This window comes from Poecilia latipinna, unplaced genomic scaffold (assembly GCF_001443285.1).
Source record: "Poecilia latipinna isolate Pla-1442-1.1 unplaced genomic scaffold, P_latipinna-1.0 Scaffold538, whole genome shotgun sequence".
Classification (NCBI taxonomy): Eukaryota; Metazoa; Chordata; class Actinopteri; order Cyprinodontiformes; family Poeciliidae; genus Poecilia; species Poecilia latipinna.
Window position 1 is genome coordinate 39,488 of NW_015113154.1, and position 17,855 is coordinate 57,342.

Consider the following 17,855-nt stretch of genomic DNA (forward strand, 5'->3'; position numbering starts at 1 on the left):
AAACTGGACTGAAAACACCAGAGTACAGCTCAGACATCTGTAGATCTGTGGAAACATTGCAGCTGTCTTATCGTGGTTTATCCTTATAATCCAGCATTTTTGGCTAGATCAGCTCCCGATCTCTGATGGAAACATAAAACATGCAGATTCTAATAATTTGATTCAACATAGGATCGTTGCACCATAGAATCACATCACATGTTTTCGGATTGGTAAAAATATCAATTGAAATGTTAAGAGCGTATAAATACTTATTTTTTTTTAAAAATACTTTTGATTCAGGGCCTATCAAAAGGAGGCAAACATAACTCGGTGCTTTTCAGAAAAAAAAAAAAAAGACCAAATAATGCTGGTTGTTTCAGCGTCCCAAACTCTGCAATAAAAACGCTTCAGTGCCGACGTTTTAGCATCACCTGCAGCTGTTTTACGAACCCCAAACACGCTGTGAATTTCCCCCCAGGCCTGATCATCCTTAACGGCTGGTACGGGAAGTTTGTGTCGGACACCAGCCAGAAGCAGGAGAAAGCCAAGGTGATTGACGTCACCGTGCCGCTGCAGTGCCTGGTCAAAGACTCCAAGCTCATCCTCACCGAGGCGTCTAAGGTGAAGCAGATGATGATGGCTCCCCGAGCATCTGTAAATCAGCAGGCGTGCTCTTCGTATGAACGCTGTCTCTGCCCGCAGGCGGGGCTGCCGGGCTTTTACGACCCCTGCGTGGGAGAGGAGAAGAGTCTGAAATTACTCTACCAGTTCAGAGGGGTCATGCATCAAGTCATCTCCGCAGACACGGAGCCACTACGGATACCCAAGCAATGTTAGTACTCATCCACTTTCATCCGTGACGCATAGTAGCTGCATGCTTACATACAGTATTACCGAAGCCTGAAAGCTGAGCATTAAATAATGTTTTTTTTTTTTTCTTTCCCCCAGCTCACAGAACTGAGTCTGAATCCTAGGAGTCCTCTGCTGTTGACGTAGGAGGATAGAACAGACTATGTACGTGGAAGAACCCAAGAGTAAAAAGGATAGATTTTTTTCTAAAAATCCGTTCGTTTCCCTCCTCTAGCTCTCCTCTGTCATGGTATTAGTGAATCTAATTCACAACTCTGTGCTCCTTCCTTTTTCTAAACTCCAGTTTGTTTGTTTTTGGGTGAAATCAGCACCGGGTTTCCCCTGTTGGCTACACCCGATACACCCAGGATCGCTTATCGGTACGCTGCAGGAGAGATGACACCGGCCCAAAGTAGTTTTGTAAGACACAAAAGGACTGATTATTACAGCCAGCCGGACGGCGATTTCCCTCGGTAGCGAATGAAATGTCTGCGGTTTCTCACATCCGTGTTTGTCAGGTGTGAAGGAGCTATAATTTGGTCTCGTATATAATCTTCACTTGTCGCCACGGCAGCTTTTTGAGTCGTGAAACTGTTTGGGTCAACTATGCAGGACGGTGCCTGGGTAACCTTGAGGCCAACCAGGACTTCGCTCACGTTTTTAGATCACACCCATAAAAAGGTCAGCCTTTCTGATTTAGGAGACATTTTACTCCAGCGTTTGCTGCTCGATGAGATGCCAAGTGTAAACTGGTTCTCAAAACGTGAAGGTTTGGAAAGGAGAGGAAAAGGACTGCCTGTTACTACAGAAAAAGTCAAGACTTTTCCTCGTTGATTTCTAACACTCCACGCTGCAGCTCGAAGGCAGAAATCTTGCTCGGATTTGATTTGCGTCAGTATTCATCGATCAGCTCTGCAACCGCAGGGATAAACAAACAAACAAAAAAAAAAAAAAAAAAAAAAAAAAAAAAAAAAAAAAAAACTGTGCTCTCCAGAAAGCCTGAAGTTAATACCAATTCATGCCCATATTTGGTGTATGTAAACTTCTGACCTGCACTGCAGAATGCTGCACAAAGAGAGACGCAGCTTCTTCACTGCTAAACCAGCTGCCGCGTCGGAGCGTTGCGGAGGCCACTTTTATTCGTTTATTTTTTGGACCGTGTACGTGGAGCAGTCGGAGAGGGAGGGGTCTTGCTGGAGTCTTTTAGTGGTTAATTCACACACTAATTAACATCTGCTGTAACTAGTTTTCTCAGCAGAGTGGTACACAATACACTGAACCGCTGATGAATGGGCAAACATTGTAACACTTAAATCCCTAAGTTTTTAATTTCCGCAGCACAATAAAGCTCCCGTTTAAGTCCATTAAATTAGATTTTACTCCCTGTCTGATTGGTGCATCTGTTGGTAGATGGATTGTGCAATAACAAAGAGGTTGTTACTTCTTAGGTGTTTTTTTTTTGTTGTTTTGTTTTTTGGAAGAGGGTGTCCGTGTAATGAACTACGGGGAACCCTAAACTTTATTAAGACCATTAAAATGGAATATAAGCTGAGTTTTATTGAGTATATGGTATATATAAAAGGTTAGATTTTGCACAAAATGTACTATATATCAGGCATTTTGTCCAAATGGTGCTGAAGACCTTAATTGTAGCTGTACACTTTTACTGAAATGCATCAAACAGGTTAAAAACACATGTTCAGATCAATCTGCAAGCCGTTTTGCACTGTTACCGTTGTGTGTTTGTCCCTTTTTGTTGTTTAGGTGTGTAGTAAAAAGGTTTGGTCTGGTCATTTGTTCATTTCTGCCATCGTAAAGGGTGAGCGGAGAGCGCTTTGCTGATTTTACATTCCAGCCTGCGAGCCAAACGGACCGGTGTAAATGTTCTGTTTGTTTGAAAGGAAGATATGTGTTCTGTCCTGCAACGTTAATAAACATGGAATAAAAGCTGATGTCTCATTTGACTGGAGGAGGAATTCAAAGGTAAAGCCGAGTCTGCACGTCAACAATCACAGTCCACATTTTAAACTTTCCAAGACTGTCTTTAGACCACTTTTAAAGTTCAAATAGAAAAGTTCAAGAGAAATTTATGGCAGATATTTCTGCAGGTATCAAAGTTTAGATATGGAACCTGCTAAAACTTTAGAATGGATGGATGACGGTTGGATGAACCAAGGAATAGTGAATCCATAGATGGATGAACAACAGGTATATGAGTCAAGGACGAGTGTGAATTATAGATGAATAAATAATGAACTAAATGAATAGATGGACGTATTAATAAATGGAGTGGTGGATAAATACTGAATACATTGATAAACAGACACAGAATGAATAATGGATCAATTAAATGACAGATGGACAGACAAAAATGATCAATGGCTGTCAGGAAAAAGATGAAAAGAGGGACAGACAGATGCTGGACAAACAGTTGAAGGGACAAGTGGACAGTGGGACGTAAGCAGGTTTCAGATGACAGGACAGGAAACGTATCCCATTTTATCCAGACATGGAAAATGCATCATTTCCATACTTTTCCAGAACACCCAGAGTGCAACATGACACAACAGAAGATCCCTCTGGTTAAAATGGTACCTCTTTATTTACAATAGTTTCACAGAAACAGTTTGCACCACAGTACAGACAACGCTTTCTCAGTAAGGGGATGGGACAATCCGGGGATCAGGATAAGCCAGCGGGATCACAATGAGCAGAATCATGCCTTGAAGACAAGACACTACAATTTGGAATCTGACCCTGAAAACGCCCTTCAGTTTCTCTTTAAAACAAACGCCCCGCGGACCGACGGCGATTCTGGTTTGTAACGTCGCGAAAACAACCCGAGCTCTGCAACCAGCACCAGAAGACGGGGTGCACAGGTAAAACGCATCCAGTTCAAACTCCGTCTGTTCGCAAACAATCGTTTTGTGGTTGCCAGTCGTTCCCCGGTGAAGTTGCTGATGCTGCATTGTTAAATCTCCCCCCCACCCCAATCCTGGATTTGGATCCTAAAATTCCTGCGTCTAAAAATCTGTCTACAATATGGCTTTTTATATAATCGGAAACAATATGTAGTCTACACATACAGGCCCAAACAGCAGATGGCACATAAATAACAAAGCTTAGAACTTTCATCCGAACTGGACCAAGTTGTAGAAGAAAAAAAAAAATTCCCATTAAACTTCTTTTCAAATGAATACTGTAGGAGGCTGAAATCTGCTCTGATTAAAATGCTTAAAAGGCAACACAAATATTTCTTTGCAAATATCCATTTAAAAACAAATCGAGTACAAAAAGAAGAAAAACCACGGAGCTTTAATGGGAATACATAGCAGCACGTGTGTGGCAAACACGCTCGTTCAACCCGACTCTGACCTGCATATTTCTACCCGCAGACTTCAGAGAGCGTCTCCTGCAGAACTCCCGTTTCTCGTTCATTAACTTCAGAACAGGACGGCCTCGCGCTTCTCTTAATCGAGTGTTTTCCCCCACCCCATCGTGAAACTTTGATGGCGTAAACGAAGGAAAGACACGAACCAAACTGAATCCTGCTACAGAATGCGCCAAAGTTACACTGACCAGAATGAACTGAAGAACTTCTGTAGTGAACGCCGCGATTCTTCTGTTATCTGGCTTTTTAACTTGTTCAAATACAGTTTATTGTAAAAGAGATTTTAAAAAAAACAAACAAAAAAAAACAGTTTAAACACTGAAAAACATAGCTTGACGTTGCTGAATATACAGATGCATCTCAATAAATAAAAAGAGCTCAGAAGTCCATTTTAAAATTGAAAATAGTTTTATGTTTTAGGCTTTTTTTTTTTTTTGCTGTCAACTCAGTGGTTATCTAACCAATCATCTCTAATTCAGTTTTTTCATAAAATTTGAGTATTCCATAAGAGCAATCAACGACTTGTCAGTACTGAAGCAGAGAGTTGCTAACTCTTTTCATAAAGAGCACAGGGCACCAAGAAGATAGATGTTTAAAAACTGCTATTTCCCAAAGATAATCTAAAGTTGAGCTGAAGGAAGAAATCTGGTATGAAAAATGTGCAGCTTTAAGAGGACAGTTTAGTTTCACTGAGCAGCCTAATGAATTTAAGGTTTTAATTAGCTGCAAGCTGTAATATGCTTCAAATCTATTGTGTTTGCAATGAATTTAAATGAAATATTTTCAAATTGAGTTATGGAAAAAAAACCTTTTGCTCATATTCCAGTTTGATGCGATGAACCTGTATAGTCAACAAACGTCTAGATTCAGCGGCAGGAAGACGAGCTTGTAAAGAAGCCGCACTTGGGTTGGATCGTCGCTCCGAGATAGTCTTTAACGAGGTCTTAAATATGGAAAAACGAGGAGTATCAAAACGGATAAAGCAGATGCAGACCTTAGTAGTTGAACCTACATCTTTGTTCTACAGGATTATACCTCAGCTTAATATTATAGCACCATCTCAAGCAAATGACAAGGCTTTTCTTGTTTAAAAAAAAAAAAAAAAATGGTACATGGTGTAACAGCGAAGCCATCCTAGAGAAAACAAATCCAGTTTAATCTGAAAGACGTACATGTTTCTGTGTCTACCTTCTGATAGGTTTAAAAAAAAAAAAAAAAGAAACAGTGAGGAAAAATTGCAAACTATTTCTCCCACAAATCCCAGCATGCACCAAGGTGGGTGGCAGTTGTGAAGATATTCTCTACATATGGCAGTTCAAACGTTTCCAGTGTACCAAGTCTCAACATTGATAGTTTGATGCTTTTCTGATGCCCTCTACAGACAGGTATCCATTCAGTGATTGCCTTACGCACAAAGTCTGGAGGAAGCAGAAACGGAGCCCGATAACTCTAAAACAGCAATCAAACCATCTATAGATGGGATAAGGCCTGGGGGAAAGAGTTCCACCAAAGTGTTTTGTTTAGAAAATGTGGGTTCCTGGTTGGCCGTGAGGAGGTCAGGTCCAGCTGGGTAAACCGAGGGGGAGGAGGGTTTTAGAGTTCATGATCTGACCAAGAGTCAGTCTAGCAGATGTTTACGTGAGCCGATGCGCGAGCGGTGGGAGCGCCGGGCATCTGGGGGTCCGTATGTGTCTCGGCAGCTTTGGCATACGTATGTCTCTGGCACGTGGCTCTTGCGAATTTTGGCGCAGGACAGGTGGATCCAGGTGTTGCACTTGTTACATTCGATCATGGCTCGGCCCGCGAAGGGCTTCATGCAGAAGCACGTCACCAAGTCCCACGAGTCGTCGTCTGAAAGACACAACAAGGTCGGAGAGTTTCCTTTTAGTTAAACCGTCAAACGGTGATATTAGCGTTTCGTAGCGCAACGGGATCTTACCGGAGTCCACCATTATGTCCTCGTCCTCTCCTGAGCCGTCTTCGTCTCGGAACACCACCTGCTTCCCCTGGCGGAACACGGTTCGGTTTCCTGAAAAGCCCTCCACCTTCTGTACCTTTACGACCCCCTCTTCCAGGTCTCGACCGTCCCAGTGTCGATGTTCCTCCTTTGGCTCCTCCTTGCAGGGCGAAGTGCTGGGCAGGCACGCAGGGATGAGGGGAATGCTGAACTCATCTTCGGGCTCTTCTTTGATTAGTCGGCTGCCGAAGGACAGAGGGGACTGAAACTCTGGTTCTGCTCCGTGGGTCGGCTGGGCCCTCGATTCCTCACCGGAGTGATACTCCCTCTCCTTTCGCCTCTTCTTCTTCTTCTTCAGCTTCTCAGCTTTTCTGTGGTCGTCTGGATGCAGGGTGGAGATTGTACGCTGCAGAGAAAGCAAAGTTCATATAGCAAACTGACTGAACAAAGAAGTCAAATTATGTGTTGACGGTTGAAGCTTACGTCTCGCTTGCTATGAGAGGACAGCAAAGGCGCCGGCTGTGGACGCTTCCTGCTTCTGTCTTGGGGCACCTTGGGCGGCCGCTGGGGGCAGGAGGCTCCGGGTCCGGGGGTCCAGCCATCGCTGTCGGCAGTGCTGCCTGTGCTGTTGGGAGGACTGGAGCTACTGCGAAGTGGAGAGTCCTGGAAAAGGAAACCAGTGATGTTCAGTCAAAACTAGAAACAGCCTAACAAATCGGCTATTGACCGGAAACCGGATGATTTTTAGCTCCACAGAACGGCTGGAAATCCCAGAAATGCTAGATTTTTTTTTTTTGTCCTGGTTAGTGAATGCAATTGTTCTGCATTGGCGTTGTTACTGAATCAGCCAGTGAAGCTGTTTATAAATGAAGTCAATTGAAACACAGAGCCGCAAGAAGCTGTTTTAAAGTAAACAATTTACTACAACATGTTGAGAGAGTGAGACCTTTAGCAGAAAACAAGAAGACTTGTAAAAAAATAACTGAGGTTACAACACAGCTGTGTTGCATTTTAATACAACAATCATTTCACTAGAACAAATTACGTAAAGGATGAATGAAGCTCAATGAATGGTTCGGTGTAAATGTGAGAACAGTAGTGCTAGTTGAGGTGACCGTTTCAAAACAAGCAAATAAAACAAAGAATGACAGGAAGCAGCGTAGCCATGTGTAAAACCAGTAGCGGTCTACATGTCAAAAACAGACTTTTGGGCAGGAAGTGCAAAAGGCTGCTCTACACACTTGGACCAAGATAAACTACAGGCCCAAAGGAACCTGTTTGACATGATGCCATTGTGTTTCAGTCTTACGTACCGAAACACAGAATTATGTTAGCCGAGAGGAACTCGGCACTCTTATTCTGTTTTCCATTAAACATAATTTGAGAACAGAAAATTGAAGCAGGTCAAAAATCTTAAAGTTTGAAACGGACTTTTCTGAACAAATAAAACCAAAACCGGGGTTTCTGCAAGTTTCAGTAACACATTCGGAAGTATTTTGGAGACTTCTATAATTTCAATTTAAGATCTACATTAATTACAAAACAGCATGAGCAACTTACTCGTCTTTTTTCTATCTACAATGACCCCAATACACCATTGTAGAAATCTGAGATTAAAATCACAATACAGTGACAAAAGTTCCCCTGGGAGACAGTTGAGAGGAAGTTCTCCATGTTCTGAAATACCAGCTCCCTTATAGGAGATTTATTGATGGTGCTTTGAGCCAAAAACTGGGTAATACTTTGTAATATTAATGCCAAGGCAGGGCATATTAAGGTTATTGGTATTGAACAGTTTTGGGAGGAATATAATTTGGATGCCCTACATTCCACACTCTTGTAGAAACTAAAAAGGTTTCTTCTAACTTGCCCTACTTTATAGGGCTGGCGTACATAAATATTTGCCCACTTGCTTATTTTTTTCCAACTTCAACCCCTTTTGCACAACATGCCATTTAGTTATTAACGACATGTTTCAGACAACTAACAAAATTCCTGCATTCTAAAAAAAAAAAAGACACACACATATCACAAGACCAAACATTTCAGATCTTAATAAATGTTTGATTTCTTAAGACATGAAATGTTTGATTTCTTAAGACATGAAATGTTTGATTTCAAAACATTTTTTAAACCAGCTACAGTAGTTGTTTCAGGGGTTGAATTATTTTGCAGGTTCACATGAAAGACTGAAGAATCAGTCATAAATAACCTTCTGACAGCGTGCCATTAATCATGGGGCTTGTTTTGTCACAGTGTAACCACATCCAAATTCCTCAGCAAAAACTACAACACTCAAAACAAATGAATCCTGCAACTGAACATGCTAGAAAACAAAAATAATGGAAGAAGAGATTAATGGGTAAATGAAGGAGTTTAAGGACTACATTTTAAATGATTACATTTTCGAGGTGCAGCAAACTATTGCCCAGAGATCAGAATCAAAGGACATTTTTGATTGGCAAATTAAAAACAAAAAGCAATTGCTTAGAAACTAAGAACCGCTATCATTCCTAGTCTATAAATGATACCAAAAATCATATACTTTGATGCACTTTTCAAAGATTAGTAAAATAAGTAAAAGTTTGGAACATGGGTTTTGATTCGTATCTTGTAATTCATTGATTTAGTGTTGGATTAAAACCTATTATAGCTATCAAGGAATCTATAGCGTATTTTATGTCTTACAAAAATAAAAACTAAAGTCTAAATCAACATTGAGAGATCTAACATCAGAGAAAACCACCAAATGGTATCAGCTAGAAAAATCCTGACTAATGCAAACAATTACCCATTTTCATCTTTGTGTTCAAACAGATCTACTTTTTGTTCTAGTGGAATTCAATGAAGTGTGTATGCATAGATGAACATAAATGATCTTTGAATAATTGAACAGTTTTGTAAATGTACTCTGAGATTAAATAGTTTTGATATGATATCTAAAAGTATATTCCTCTTATTTAGTGTAATACTTTGTTTTTTTATCTGTTTACATGTAAAAATAAAGAGATATATAATAATAATAATAATAAAAAAACATTAAAAAATGCACAAACTATTAAGTTCTGTTTAGGCCACAGTAAGTGTTTTGACCACCTACCTCTTGTGGGTATGGGATGTAACCGGCATAAGCCAACACAAACGTGCAAAACTTGTTAAAATCTTCCACTGTCCTCCTCCTCCTGTACGGCGGGCTGAAACCCTAACAAAGACACAAAACCATGTTGTTGAAACCTGCACATCAACAGCCTCAACATGGCGATGATGACATTAACGAGAAGTGACCGCCTGTGCACCATCCACACAGTGTGCAAACTAACAAGAGTTGGCACTGCGCCATGACCAAAGACTGGATGTAATAATATCATCAAAATCTCGACAGTCACGAAGTAAAGTGAAATCGATTACACTCAAATCATTGTGAGGACGTTATCTGGCGACCAACCCCCACCGATAAACCCCAACTACAAACTAACAGCTAGGGCTAGCTGCTGTGGCTAGTGGTAAACAGCCGTTGCTAAGAGGCTAGCGACAACTCGGATAAGCTGCCGAAAACACACAACGACGCATCAAACTAACTTCACCCTATAAACAGTGTCCGTCTAAGCTAATGAAAACATGTATATTTACAAACTGTTAGCTGACGACAAAGCTAGGTTGTTTGACAGTTCATGTTAGCCAGCGTTGCTTTTAGCATCCCCCGCTATGATGATGGAATGTGTTCTTTTCGACGAAACTCCGGGTTGGCGAGCATTACCATGTCACAAAGCCCCGCTTGAATTAGCAGAAACGACGTATTAAGCAAATGGAACAACAACTTCCGAGTACAGACATATAAACATTCCTTCATGTTCAGCGTGTGCAACTTTAAGCACTATGACAACATGAGCATAGCAGGCTAACATCGGCTGTGGCGTGTGGTGACAAACCTAAATCAACTTGAACACTGCTAGCCGTGACAGAAAACTACTCACTGGGATACCGTTACATAAATCACTCACCTCCGGCTGAAATGCATGGGATGTCGATGGGTTTATGTCACCCATCTCTGCAGAGAATCCGACCACTCGACGTGTTATAGGTAAGCTCCACACAAGCTACAAAAGCGGGTACCTCGGTGGGATCGTAAACGCTTATTTAGCTTCTGCTCGCTCGATGCCAACTGCTAACTAACGTTACCTGTGCTAAGACTCGAAGCAACAGTGTTACCTCAGGTTGACATCACAAACATTACTTTTACTGGCAATAGTTAACTAAATAGTCGGCAAAAACACGGAAAAGTGTGACAATTAAATGAAACCAAACGTTGCTACACTTTTTCCCTCAACGGAGCTATTCAGTGAGGTCGTGGTTTGATCCCGTTTACCGACTCTTCAGCGGTCCACTTCTGCTGTCACTTGCAGCCTCCCTCCCCACTTTCTTCTCTTTCTTCGGCCAAGTGTTAGCGCCCTCTGCTGGGCGCCAGCGTGAGTTGTTCCTGGAGCTAAATGAATCAGAGGTTCGTCTTATTCTGTACATTTACATTTTAAAAAAAGCATTAAATTCAATCTTTGTTTTAGTGCTGAGTCCTGGCCGTGTGTAACTATCATATCCCGTACTTTCTTCTTTACATTTAAGATTGTATTTACAGAACACTTCCTAGTTTTGCTGTCAAAAATAGCACACGAAAAGTTGTGAAAAATCCTACCTTCAGTTTGATCAAATTTATTATGTGGGTAAAAATCCCAAATAATAATAAAAAAAGCAGATTTATTAAGATTATCAGTACCACAACAAGAGGCATCATCTGGAGCTGCTAGATGTAAGGTAAGGTCACTGCTTATATCTAGGGTTGGTTATTTATTTATTTATTTATTTATTTATTTATTTATTTATTTATTTATACGTATAATAATTTACTTTAAGAGACTGGCTTTATTGTCAGTGGGTCTGAGATTGAAAAATACTGCCTGACAATGGGAAAATGGGAACTACATGTTTTTGGCACAACAGGAACTTCATTACCTGTTATTATGAAGAATTTATTATATAATTTGATGTTTTAAAGTCTTCTTGCGTACATTGTGTTTTTCTGAAATGACATTTTGGTGAAATAAAATGTGTGCAATATTTACGACATAAAACAGTGTGTTCACTTATTCACTCATAGGACAAATATTGCAAAATAATTTGAAAAATTTCTATTATTGTTGTTGAAGAATGAATCATTATTATGATGCTAATATCATCCTTAATATAAGGAAATTGCATTTATACCTTAAGCTCATCATGGTGTTTCTTCTGAGTGCACAGCGCCGTTTTTCCTGCAGAGGGCGGTAGTGAATCCGATTCAACACCAATCCATTGCAATCCCCATAGCGTCCGACATCTTTCCATTTCCGGTTGATAAGTAGTATTCTTACTAGGCAGCAGTCGTGCTAATGTTTACAAATTAACATCGTTTAAGATGGAGAACGTGAGACTTCAGGGTTTTAGGACGTTTTTGACTGAACACTTCACCGCGCTGGCCGTGGAGGTGTTCGGTGAGGTTGAGAGCATGATGGAGGCTTGCTACGAAGAAAACAAACGACTCAGGAACATGCTGCACATGGTGCTGACCCCTGAAATAAAGTTAACCAGAATAGGTTCGTGCTTTAAAATGTTTGCAATGTCTACTAACCTTGCTTTGTTTCTTCAGTCTTAAATCGATCACAGAAGCTGATTGGCATAACTTTAATAGTGGTGATGGAAATCAGGAAAGAGTTCAGAGTTCCTGCCCATATTTAAACGAAGCAATTTTCTGGTTTGGATAGGTTTAGAAAACAATATTTGTATTTTCGAGCTTAATTCCACATCCTATTGTGTAAATGTTGTCCCCATATGCATCCATTCAGCCATCTTACTCTTTATCTTCTGTCTATCCATTCATCCCTCTATCCATCTTTTATTCTAACATTTCCATTTTGCACAGTAACATTTGTTGATTTGTGTGTGTACCTGAAAACAATAATTACGAAGAAATGTTTTTGGGTGTACCATTGGGAAATCACAAAATGGGTTATTTGGTCCAAGAGGGTTATTTGTTTCTGTTGGTTAATGGTCATGGTATTTGATTCTTTAAGTAAGGTACAAGATGTAAAGTCAACTAATATGTACGTTTCTTTGTTCTTTCTAAATGATAGATGCTAATTTGTACAGAGAAACACCCCAAATTACTGGAAAGCAACTTTTGGAGCAAAACACAACACTGGGCTTTGAAACTGCAGAGCCGTTGAATAAAAGACCTAAAGAAGAGACGATTGAATATGAAATTAGCTATGAGACGGAACAACAACAATGGCCGGCAGAAGAGGAAAACGCCTTTCTAGTTACCGTAAAAGATGATCCAGAAGATGAAGAGGGAAAAACAACCTGCGTCACAGAGACGCCCAGAGAAGCGGCTGTGCAGCAGCAGGACTCTTCTGCCACCATCTCGGCTTACGACAATTTGAGCGAACAGGAAGGCTGGTCGTCCCCGGGGTCAGATGAAGCTGCACATGCACCATTGCAAGTAAACAAAGACGGAATGAATGTCAACCAGCAAATAAATCCTGAAACTACAAGTAAAAATGTAAGTGTGGCAAACTTCTCCCCTAAATCTAAAGCTTTTTGGTTAGTAAATTACGTTGCACTGGATAGGCGGGCATGCATAGCCAAACATATGGTCATATATGCGTCATTACTGTTTGTGAAAATTATTGATCATGATTATTTTAATTATTATTATTACTATTATTATTATTATTAGTTATCTGCTTGTGAAATGCACAGACATTAGCGCCACCGATCACACAGAGTGCAATGTCTTGTTAAAGAACTAGTTCAACCCATTTACATTTTCATGGCAATAAAATAATGTTTATTTTTTGCTTTTCTTTTTTTCTATATTGAAAGGAGTCAAAGTTCTCCCAACAGAAGACAATACTACAAATGCCAAGGTAAGATTTTATTTCCTGCTTTATGCTTCCATTTTTTTAAATAATTTTTACCTTCAGTATTTCAGTAATTTTGCTCGTAACACCTTTTTTCAGGATGATGCTCCCCAAGTCTCTTACGCTTTCCCGAGATGACCAACAGTCCTTTATAGACAGGCTTACTGAAGCGTTTAGTGATTTCCCTGACGACCAGAAGCCCCTGATAACCACAGTGGGCCTAAAACTTGATGGGGAATGGACAGAGTGTGCTTTCGGTGAAGTCCCTAAAGGCTCCCCCATTTCCTACCAATGCCCGCTGCCATCCAGTCAGGATTTCAAGCCTCATTACGATGCCCCCTCTCAACCGTTGCTTCCCCTGTCCCATCACACGCTGGAGCCAGAGACCGTCTTTCCTACGCTCAGTGCTCAAGAGCAGACATTCGTAAATGCCATGAATGTCACCTGGGAGGAAGCGCACAGCCTGGAGGAAAGCACCAGAGGAAATATGGAGGCTGCAGATCAGCAACTGAAGATGCGTCTCACCGGCCGATTTAGAGACATCTGCAACCTGAAGCCAGGACGGAGCCACGCAGAACACCTCCTGTTCAAGATTCAGAAAGGAAAGCCGCGGTGCAAGACTGCGCAGATCGACGTGGAAATGAAGCCGGAAGCTCTTCGGGAATACTGCCGGCATTTGTGCGTCAACTGGTCGCCTTGCGGTTTGGTTGTCCACCCAAATGCGCCGTGGTTGGGAGCGATGCCTGACGGGTTGGTGTACGACCCCAAAGAGACAAGCAGCTTTGGGCTGGTGCACGTCCAGTTCCTCAACGTCAAGAGCTTCATAGAGTGTTCATTTCTGGCCTGTAAGAACGGAGCGTTGCTGGTAAAGAGAGCCCACCGCCATTACTGGCACGTGCAAGGAGAGATGCTGGTGACGGGCACGCCATGGTGTGATCTAGTGCTGTACGCCAGGGAAGACATGCTGGTCCAGCGGATCTACCGCGATGAGGTTTTCATCAAACTGATGAAAAAGAAGCTGGAAGAATTCTTCTTCTATCATTATCTGCCTAACCTGATTTAAGTTTGATGTGACAAAATGAATCTTATGTTTGCAGCATCTCAGGGCTTTTGTTGGACAGACGTTTTTCACTACAACTTCAAAGTATATCAAGTAATCTATCCCCGAATGGCAATGGAAATGTTATTACATCATATGTGATTAAAAGGCTTTGAGTCTAAAGCGATATTCACAGTAAGCTGTGGTTTGGCCAAATCACAAACAAGATATTTCTATTCAGCTAAGCCGATTTAGGAGGAGTAGCTCAATTTTGCCTGTTCTAGTGAATATTTGAAAAGCTGTGGTGAGAAATAAAAATATTGTACACAGTTCTCTGTAGGCCTTTTGTTACCATGTTGCGTATTAATTTCAGGAGCTGTAACTCTAAAACCAGTGTTGTTTCAGGTACTGGTTACTTTGTTTTTGGCAGATTAAAAATTGTTGTCTTTTCAAACTGACCATCCGGGGAAGCGGGGGGAAGTTTGTATTTCTTTTCTTTTCTTTTTTTTTACTTTCAAAATTTGCTAAAATTCAGAAGAAAATAAATAAACATTTGTTTCGTGATTAATTTTCTCAATTTTTGGAAGTTGGATTGTTCAGAATTAAAGTTGCTTTTAAATCTTGTATTATTTCTCATCAGTCTAATGGCTCATTTGATCAAGTTTCCTTTGCAGTCTATGAAGTAGATACGTTTCTGGTAAACGTGTCCGACAGTTAGCTTGTTTACTAATTCATTGTACCGTCTTAGTGTTGTATTTTTCCTCTGAATGTAATAGTAAACCTTTGCAGTTTTACATTAAAATGAGGGAAATGGATTAAGAAGCGTTCTAGCTCAAGTCTGGAAATGTTTGGTCAAGAGTTCAGAGTAAGAACCCAGTGTTATGGTTAAACTTTTAAATCTCAGATTTAATAAACACCTGTTAATGGCGTACTGAGCCTTTCCATTCAGTCAGCTGGAGGTTTAGACCTGGTCTAAAACACGAGTTCATTCTTTGACTTTTCATTTCACTTGCCAGGTTAAGCAGCAATTTTTAGATCCTCAAAAGTTTAAAACACTTCAAAACTAAAATATTGGCAAATTCACTTTTTTTTTTCTTCTTGCCTTTTGTCGCAGCTTGAGTTCTCACAGTAAATCCCAAATTATCAAGTGAGAATTTAGTTTGAAATTGAAAACTGGCAACACGTTTTTTGATCGATGTGACCACTGACTGAAAAGATAAGGCACCAGGATTAACCAAGCCTGGCTGTTTGAACTTGTCTGGAGCATGCTAGCTGCTCAGAATAAATCACCAAGGTAACTCATGTGCTACTGCTTTTGTGAAACTGAATCAAGGCTTAATTCAAATGGCTGTTTTGAGCTAAATCTTGATTAAAGATCTACAAGATTACCATTTTAGAGTGGCGAGCCCAACACATGGACTTAACACCTGTGAGATGACATCAAACATGCCGTATCTTCTGCAAAAACAAAAATAAAAATTGAGTAATTAGTTTCCCAACATCTATTCACAAACGATGAAATCTGGCTGACTCCGTTAAACACAGATGTGAAGCAAGTCTCGGAAGCTTTCATATTAAACAAGTGCAAGGAGTTTGTGTTTTACTCACTCGCTGTTGTTATTTTAAACACAACCACTTCCTAATATACGAGTGCAACATAATAACAGTCCTGATCTTTAATTTACAGCGGACCTTCTTCCTTTTCACCAATTTTCTCCAGACGCTCCAGGTGCAAGAAAAAGACGGTGAAATATTGCTGTATTTGTCCGGTAGAGGGCGCTGTACTCAATAATGAGGTAAACACTCGCAGGTTACTTTGCTGCTGGGTTTTGGGAAGTTTTTTTTTTTTGTTTTTCCCCCCCCCCCCCACTGGAAATGATGCGTCATGTTTTAGAATCGGCGTAGTCACAACTATTAGTCAGCAGATCAGCGAGTTATTTTGTGCTGACGGCTCTGCGTGTGACTGACTGAGGGAGGGGGGAGTGTGTGCAGGCTGACCGGATGCAGTTGTTTTGAAATCATCAGCTGTGTCCTCCGAGGTACAGCTCGACTCTGCTGCTTGAGTCTGCACCGAGCAGCCGCCTCCGGTTAAGTCCCACGATGCCGATCAATAAGACCCGCGTCAGTGTCGCCTACTCTTCGCTCGGTGTGATCCTGGGGGTCTCTGCCTTCCTGGTGTGGAACATCGTGTACAAACAGCAGTGGACCGGGGCCATGGGGGGTCTGTCAGGTGATGTAACACTTTCCAAATGTACACTCTGGCAACAAGGGACGCGTTTTGTTTTTTACTGCGTCCTGGCTGCTTCTTACTAAGTGTCCCTGCGTGTATTAGAGGTCACAGTTCAAATGTCATGAAGGTTAAAACCCTCCCAGTTAAACCCATGAAGGCTGATGCATTATTGCTTTTACGTTAAAATGAATGTTTGCTCTTTAAAAAGATTAAATGACACTTTATGTTGGGGCGGGGGGGGGGGGGGTTTTTGAAGGGGGGGGGGGGGATCCCTCCTTTTTTAATCAGNTGGGGGTGGGGTGGTCATGAAGCGGTGCGGGAGTATCTCTCATTTTATAATCAGGGGTTCAAAGTTCACTTTAGTGTCTGTTAGACCATATCTACAGATTCAGCGTTTTGGAACTGGGTTGTTCTTGCAGCACGGTGCGACATGCAAAAGTGTATTAGATTAAACGACAGAAATCTCAAGTACATGACAGGTAAAAGTAATAAATGGTGCAGCAAGAGTTGAATATAACGTGCTTTAATTTCAAGAACTTAATCCCATTCAATTATGGTCATATGTTTTGAGTTTAAGGTATGCCTTTTTATATTCCTGCATTTATCAGTTTTGTTTCTTGATTTATTTATTTATTTTTTTATCATTTGGCTTATGACTATGGATTGTATTTCAGTGCTGTGCATTTATCAAGCTAACATTTACATCCATATGGATCTATTACCATAGATCTGGATATAAAGGACTCTGGTAGTCCTATCTCTACAGGACTAGTTCATATCTATTACCTTTGCACCCATTTAGTCCGGGCATGTCCTGTAACAACTTCAAATGATGTTATTGTTGCATTTTTTTTTTTTAAAGATTAAATTGTGGGAAATTACTGCTAAAATGTCCACCTTTACAGGGAGGTCAGAACAGTTCCCGCTCCTGTAGGGCAGACTAAGTGAAATTTGTTGACTCATGAAAAAGTCTATTTTCTTCTTCAAGCGATAATGACTAACCAAACTTAGCTGAACAACTTTGTAATGATTTGCCAAAATCAGATCCAACGTTTTTTTCATGTTAGCATCACTGCCAACATTGCACATTGTAGTCAATATTTGTTGATAACGTGCGTTTTAAATAGATTTTCTTAATTTATTAACTGCCACTTAATTTAATAGAAACAATAGAGTCAAATTTATAATGTGCTGATTTTTTTTATTTTTTATTTTTTTGGGAGACACAAAAGATATCAGTGACATTGAATACATCCAGCTGTTGTTGAATAAAAGATAATGATGTTCAGGCTGTAGAGTCTCAGTCTGTGTATGAAGTTGGTGTTATTAGGTGAAGGTCATCGGGTGAATTATCTCCCAGTGGGGATCTAAACTAACTATTCAGAGTTTACCTGTACTTTGGTTTGTACTTAGTCGATTAAAAAGGCACTTATTTCCTTTTGGTGTGTAACGGTTTC

General features: G+C 40.7%; 4 protein-coding genes and 1 long non-coding RNA gene across 6 annotated transcripts in view; 3 read left to right on the top strand and 2 right to left on the bottom strand.

The window, feature by feature from the left end:
* LOC106952757 (dnaJ homolog subfamily C member 11-like) overlaps window positions 1-1,762 on the top strand; it is a 16,281-nt gene extending 14,519 nt beyond the window's left edge. Inside the window, exons 14-16 of the mRNA XM_015041090.1 lie at window positions 461-603; window positions 685-814; window positions 931-1,762. Coding sequence (XP_014896576.1) covers window positions 461-603; window positions 685-814; window positions 931-956 — 299 coding nt within the window. The 3' untranslated portion in view covers window positions 957-1,762. The remainder of the gene's footprint in view (window positions 1-460; window positions 604-684; window positions 815-930) is intronic.
* A 1,652-nt stretch (window positions 1,763-3,414) lies between these two features.
* On the bottom strand, window positions 3,415-10,586 carry phf13 (PHD finger protein 13). The gene is made up of 5 exons (XM_015041091.1): window positions 10,181-10,586; window positions 9,280-9,381; window positions 6,663-6,842; window positions 6,162-6,585; window positions 3,415-6,073 (listed from the first exon to the last, which is right to left on the bottom strand). Exons 1-5 carry the CDS (start codon window positions 10,223-10,225, stop codon window positions 5,841-5,843), a joined length of 984 nt encoding a protein of 327 aa, XP_014896577.1. The 5' UTR covers window positions 10,226-10,586; the 3' UTR covers window positions 3,415-5,840.
* Window positions 10,587-11,109: 523 nt separating this feature from the next.
* LOC106952759 (uncharacterized) lies at window positions 11,110-14,820 on the top strand. The gene is made up of 4 exons (XM_015041092.1): window positions 11,110-11,803; window positions 12,341-12,768; window positions 13,092-13,135; window positions 13,229-14,820. The coding sequence occupies exons 1-4, from the start codon at window positions 11,626-11,628 to the stop codon at window positions 14,190-14,192; spliced, it is 1,614 nt and encodes a 537-aa protein (XP_014896578.1). The 5' UTR covers window positions 11,110-11,625; the 3' UTR covers window positions 14,193-14,820.
* LOC106952762 (uncharacterized) lies at window positions 12,354-15,930 on the bottom strand. Of its 2 annotated transcripts, none has more exons than XR_001426048.1 (4): window positions 15,861-15,930; window positions 15,558-15,626; window positions 12,531-12,688; window positions 12,354-12,442 (listed from the first exon to the last, which is right to left on the bottom strand). It is a non-coding gene; the product is annotated as an uncharacterized LOC106952762 (long non-coding RNA). The 2 variants fall into 2 exon arrangements; XR_001426047.1 differs by having other exon boundaries at window positions 15,777-15,924.
* A 226-nt stretch (window positions 15,931-16,156) lies between these two features.
* Window positions 16,157-17,855, top strand: part of LOC106952761 (heme transporter hrg1-A-like) — a 7,783-nt gene continuing 6,084 nt past the window's right edge. Inside the window, exon 1 of the mRNA XM_015041093.1 lies at window positions 16,157-16,398. Coding sequence (XP_014896579.1) covers window positions 16,269-16,398 — 130 coding nt within the window. The 5' untranslated portion in view covers window positions 16,157-16,268. The remainder of the gene's footprint in view (window positions 16,399-17,855) is intronic.

What these genes read in the sequence shown, in the direction of transcription:
- phf13 (XM_015041091.1), bottom strand. Translation starts at nt 10,225, where the DNA reads ATGGGTGACATAAACCCATCGACATCCCATGCATTTCAGCCGGAG. An exon ending in CCCATGCATTTCAGCCGGAG is followed by an intron (nt 9,382 to 10,180) that starts GTGAGTGATTTA and finishes TGTCTTTGTTAG; the next exon opens with GGTTTCAGCCCGCCGTACAG. An exon ending in CCTCTCATAGCAAGCGAGAC is followed by an intron (nt 6,586 to 6,662) that starts GTAAGCTTCAAC and finishes CTTTCTCTGCAG; the next exon opens with CGTACAATCTCCACCCTGCA.
- LOC106952759 (XM_015041092.1), top strand. Translation starts at nt 11,626, where the DNA reads ATGGAGAACGTGAGACTTCAGGGTTTTAGGACGTTTTTGACTGAACAC. An exon ending in AATAAAGTTAACCAGAATAG is followed by an intron (nt 11,804 to 12,340) that starts GTTCGTGCTTTA and finishes TCTAAATGATAG; the next exon opens with ATGCTAATTTGTACAGAGAA. An exon ending in ACAATACTACAAATGCCAAG is followed by an intron (nt 13,136 to 13,228) that starts GTAAGATTTTAT and finishes ACCTTTTTTCAG; the next exon opens with GATGATGCTCCCCAAGTCTC.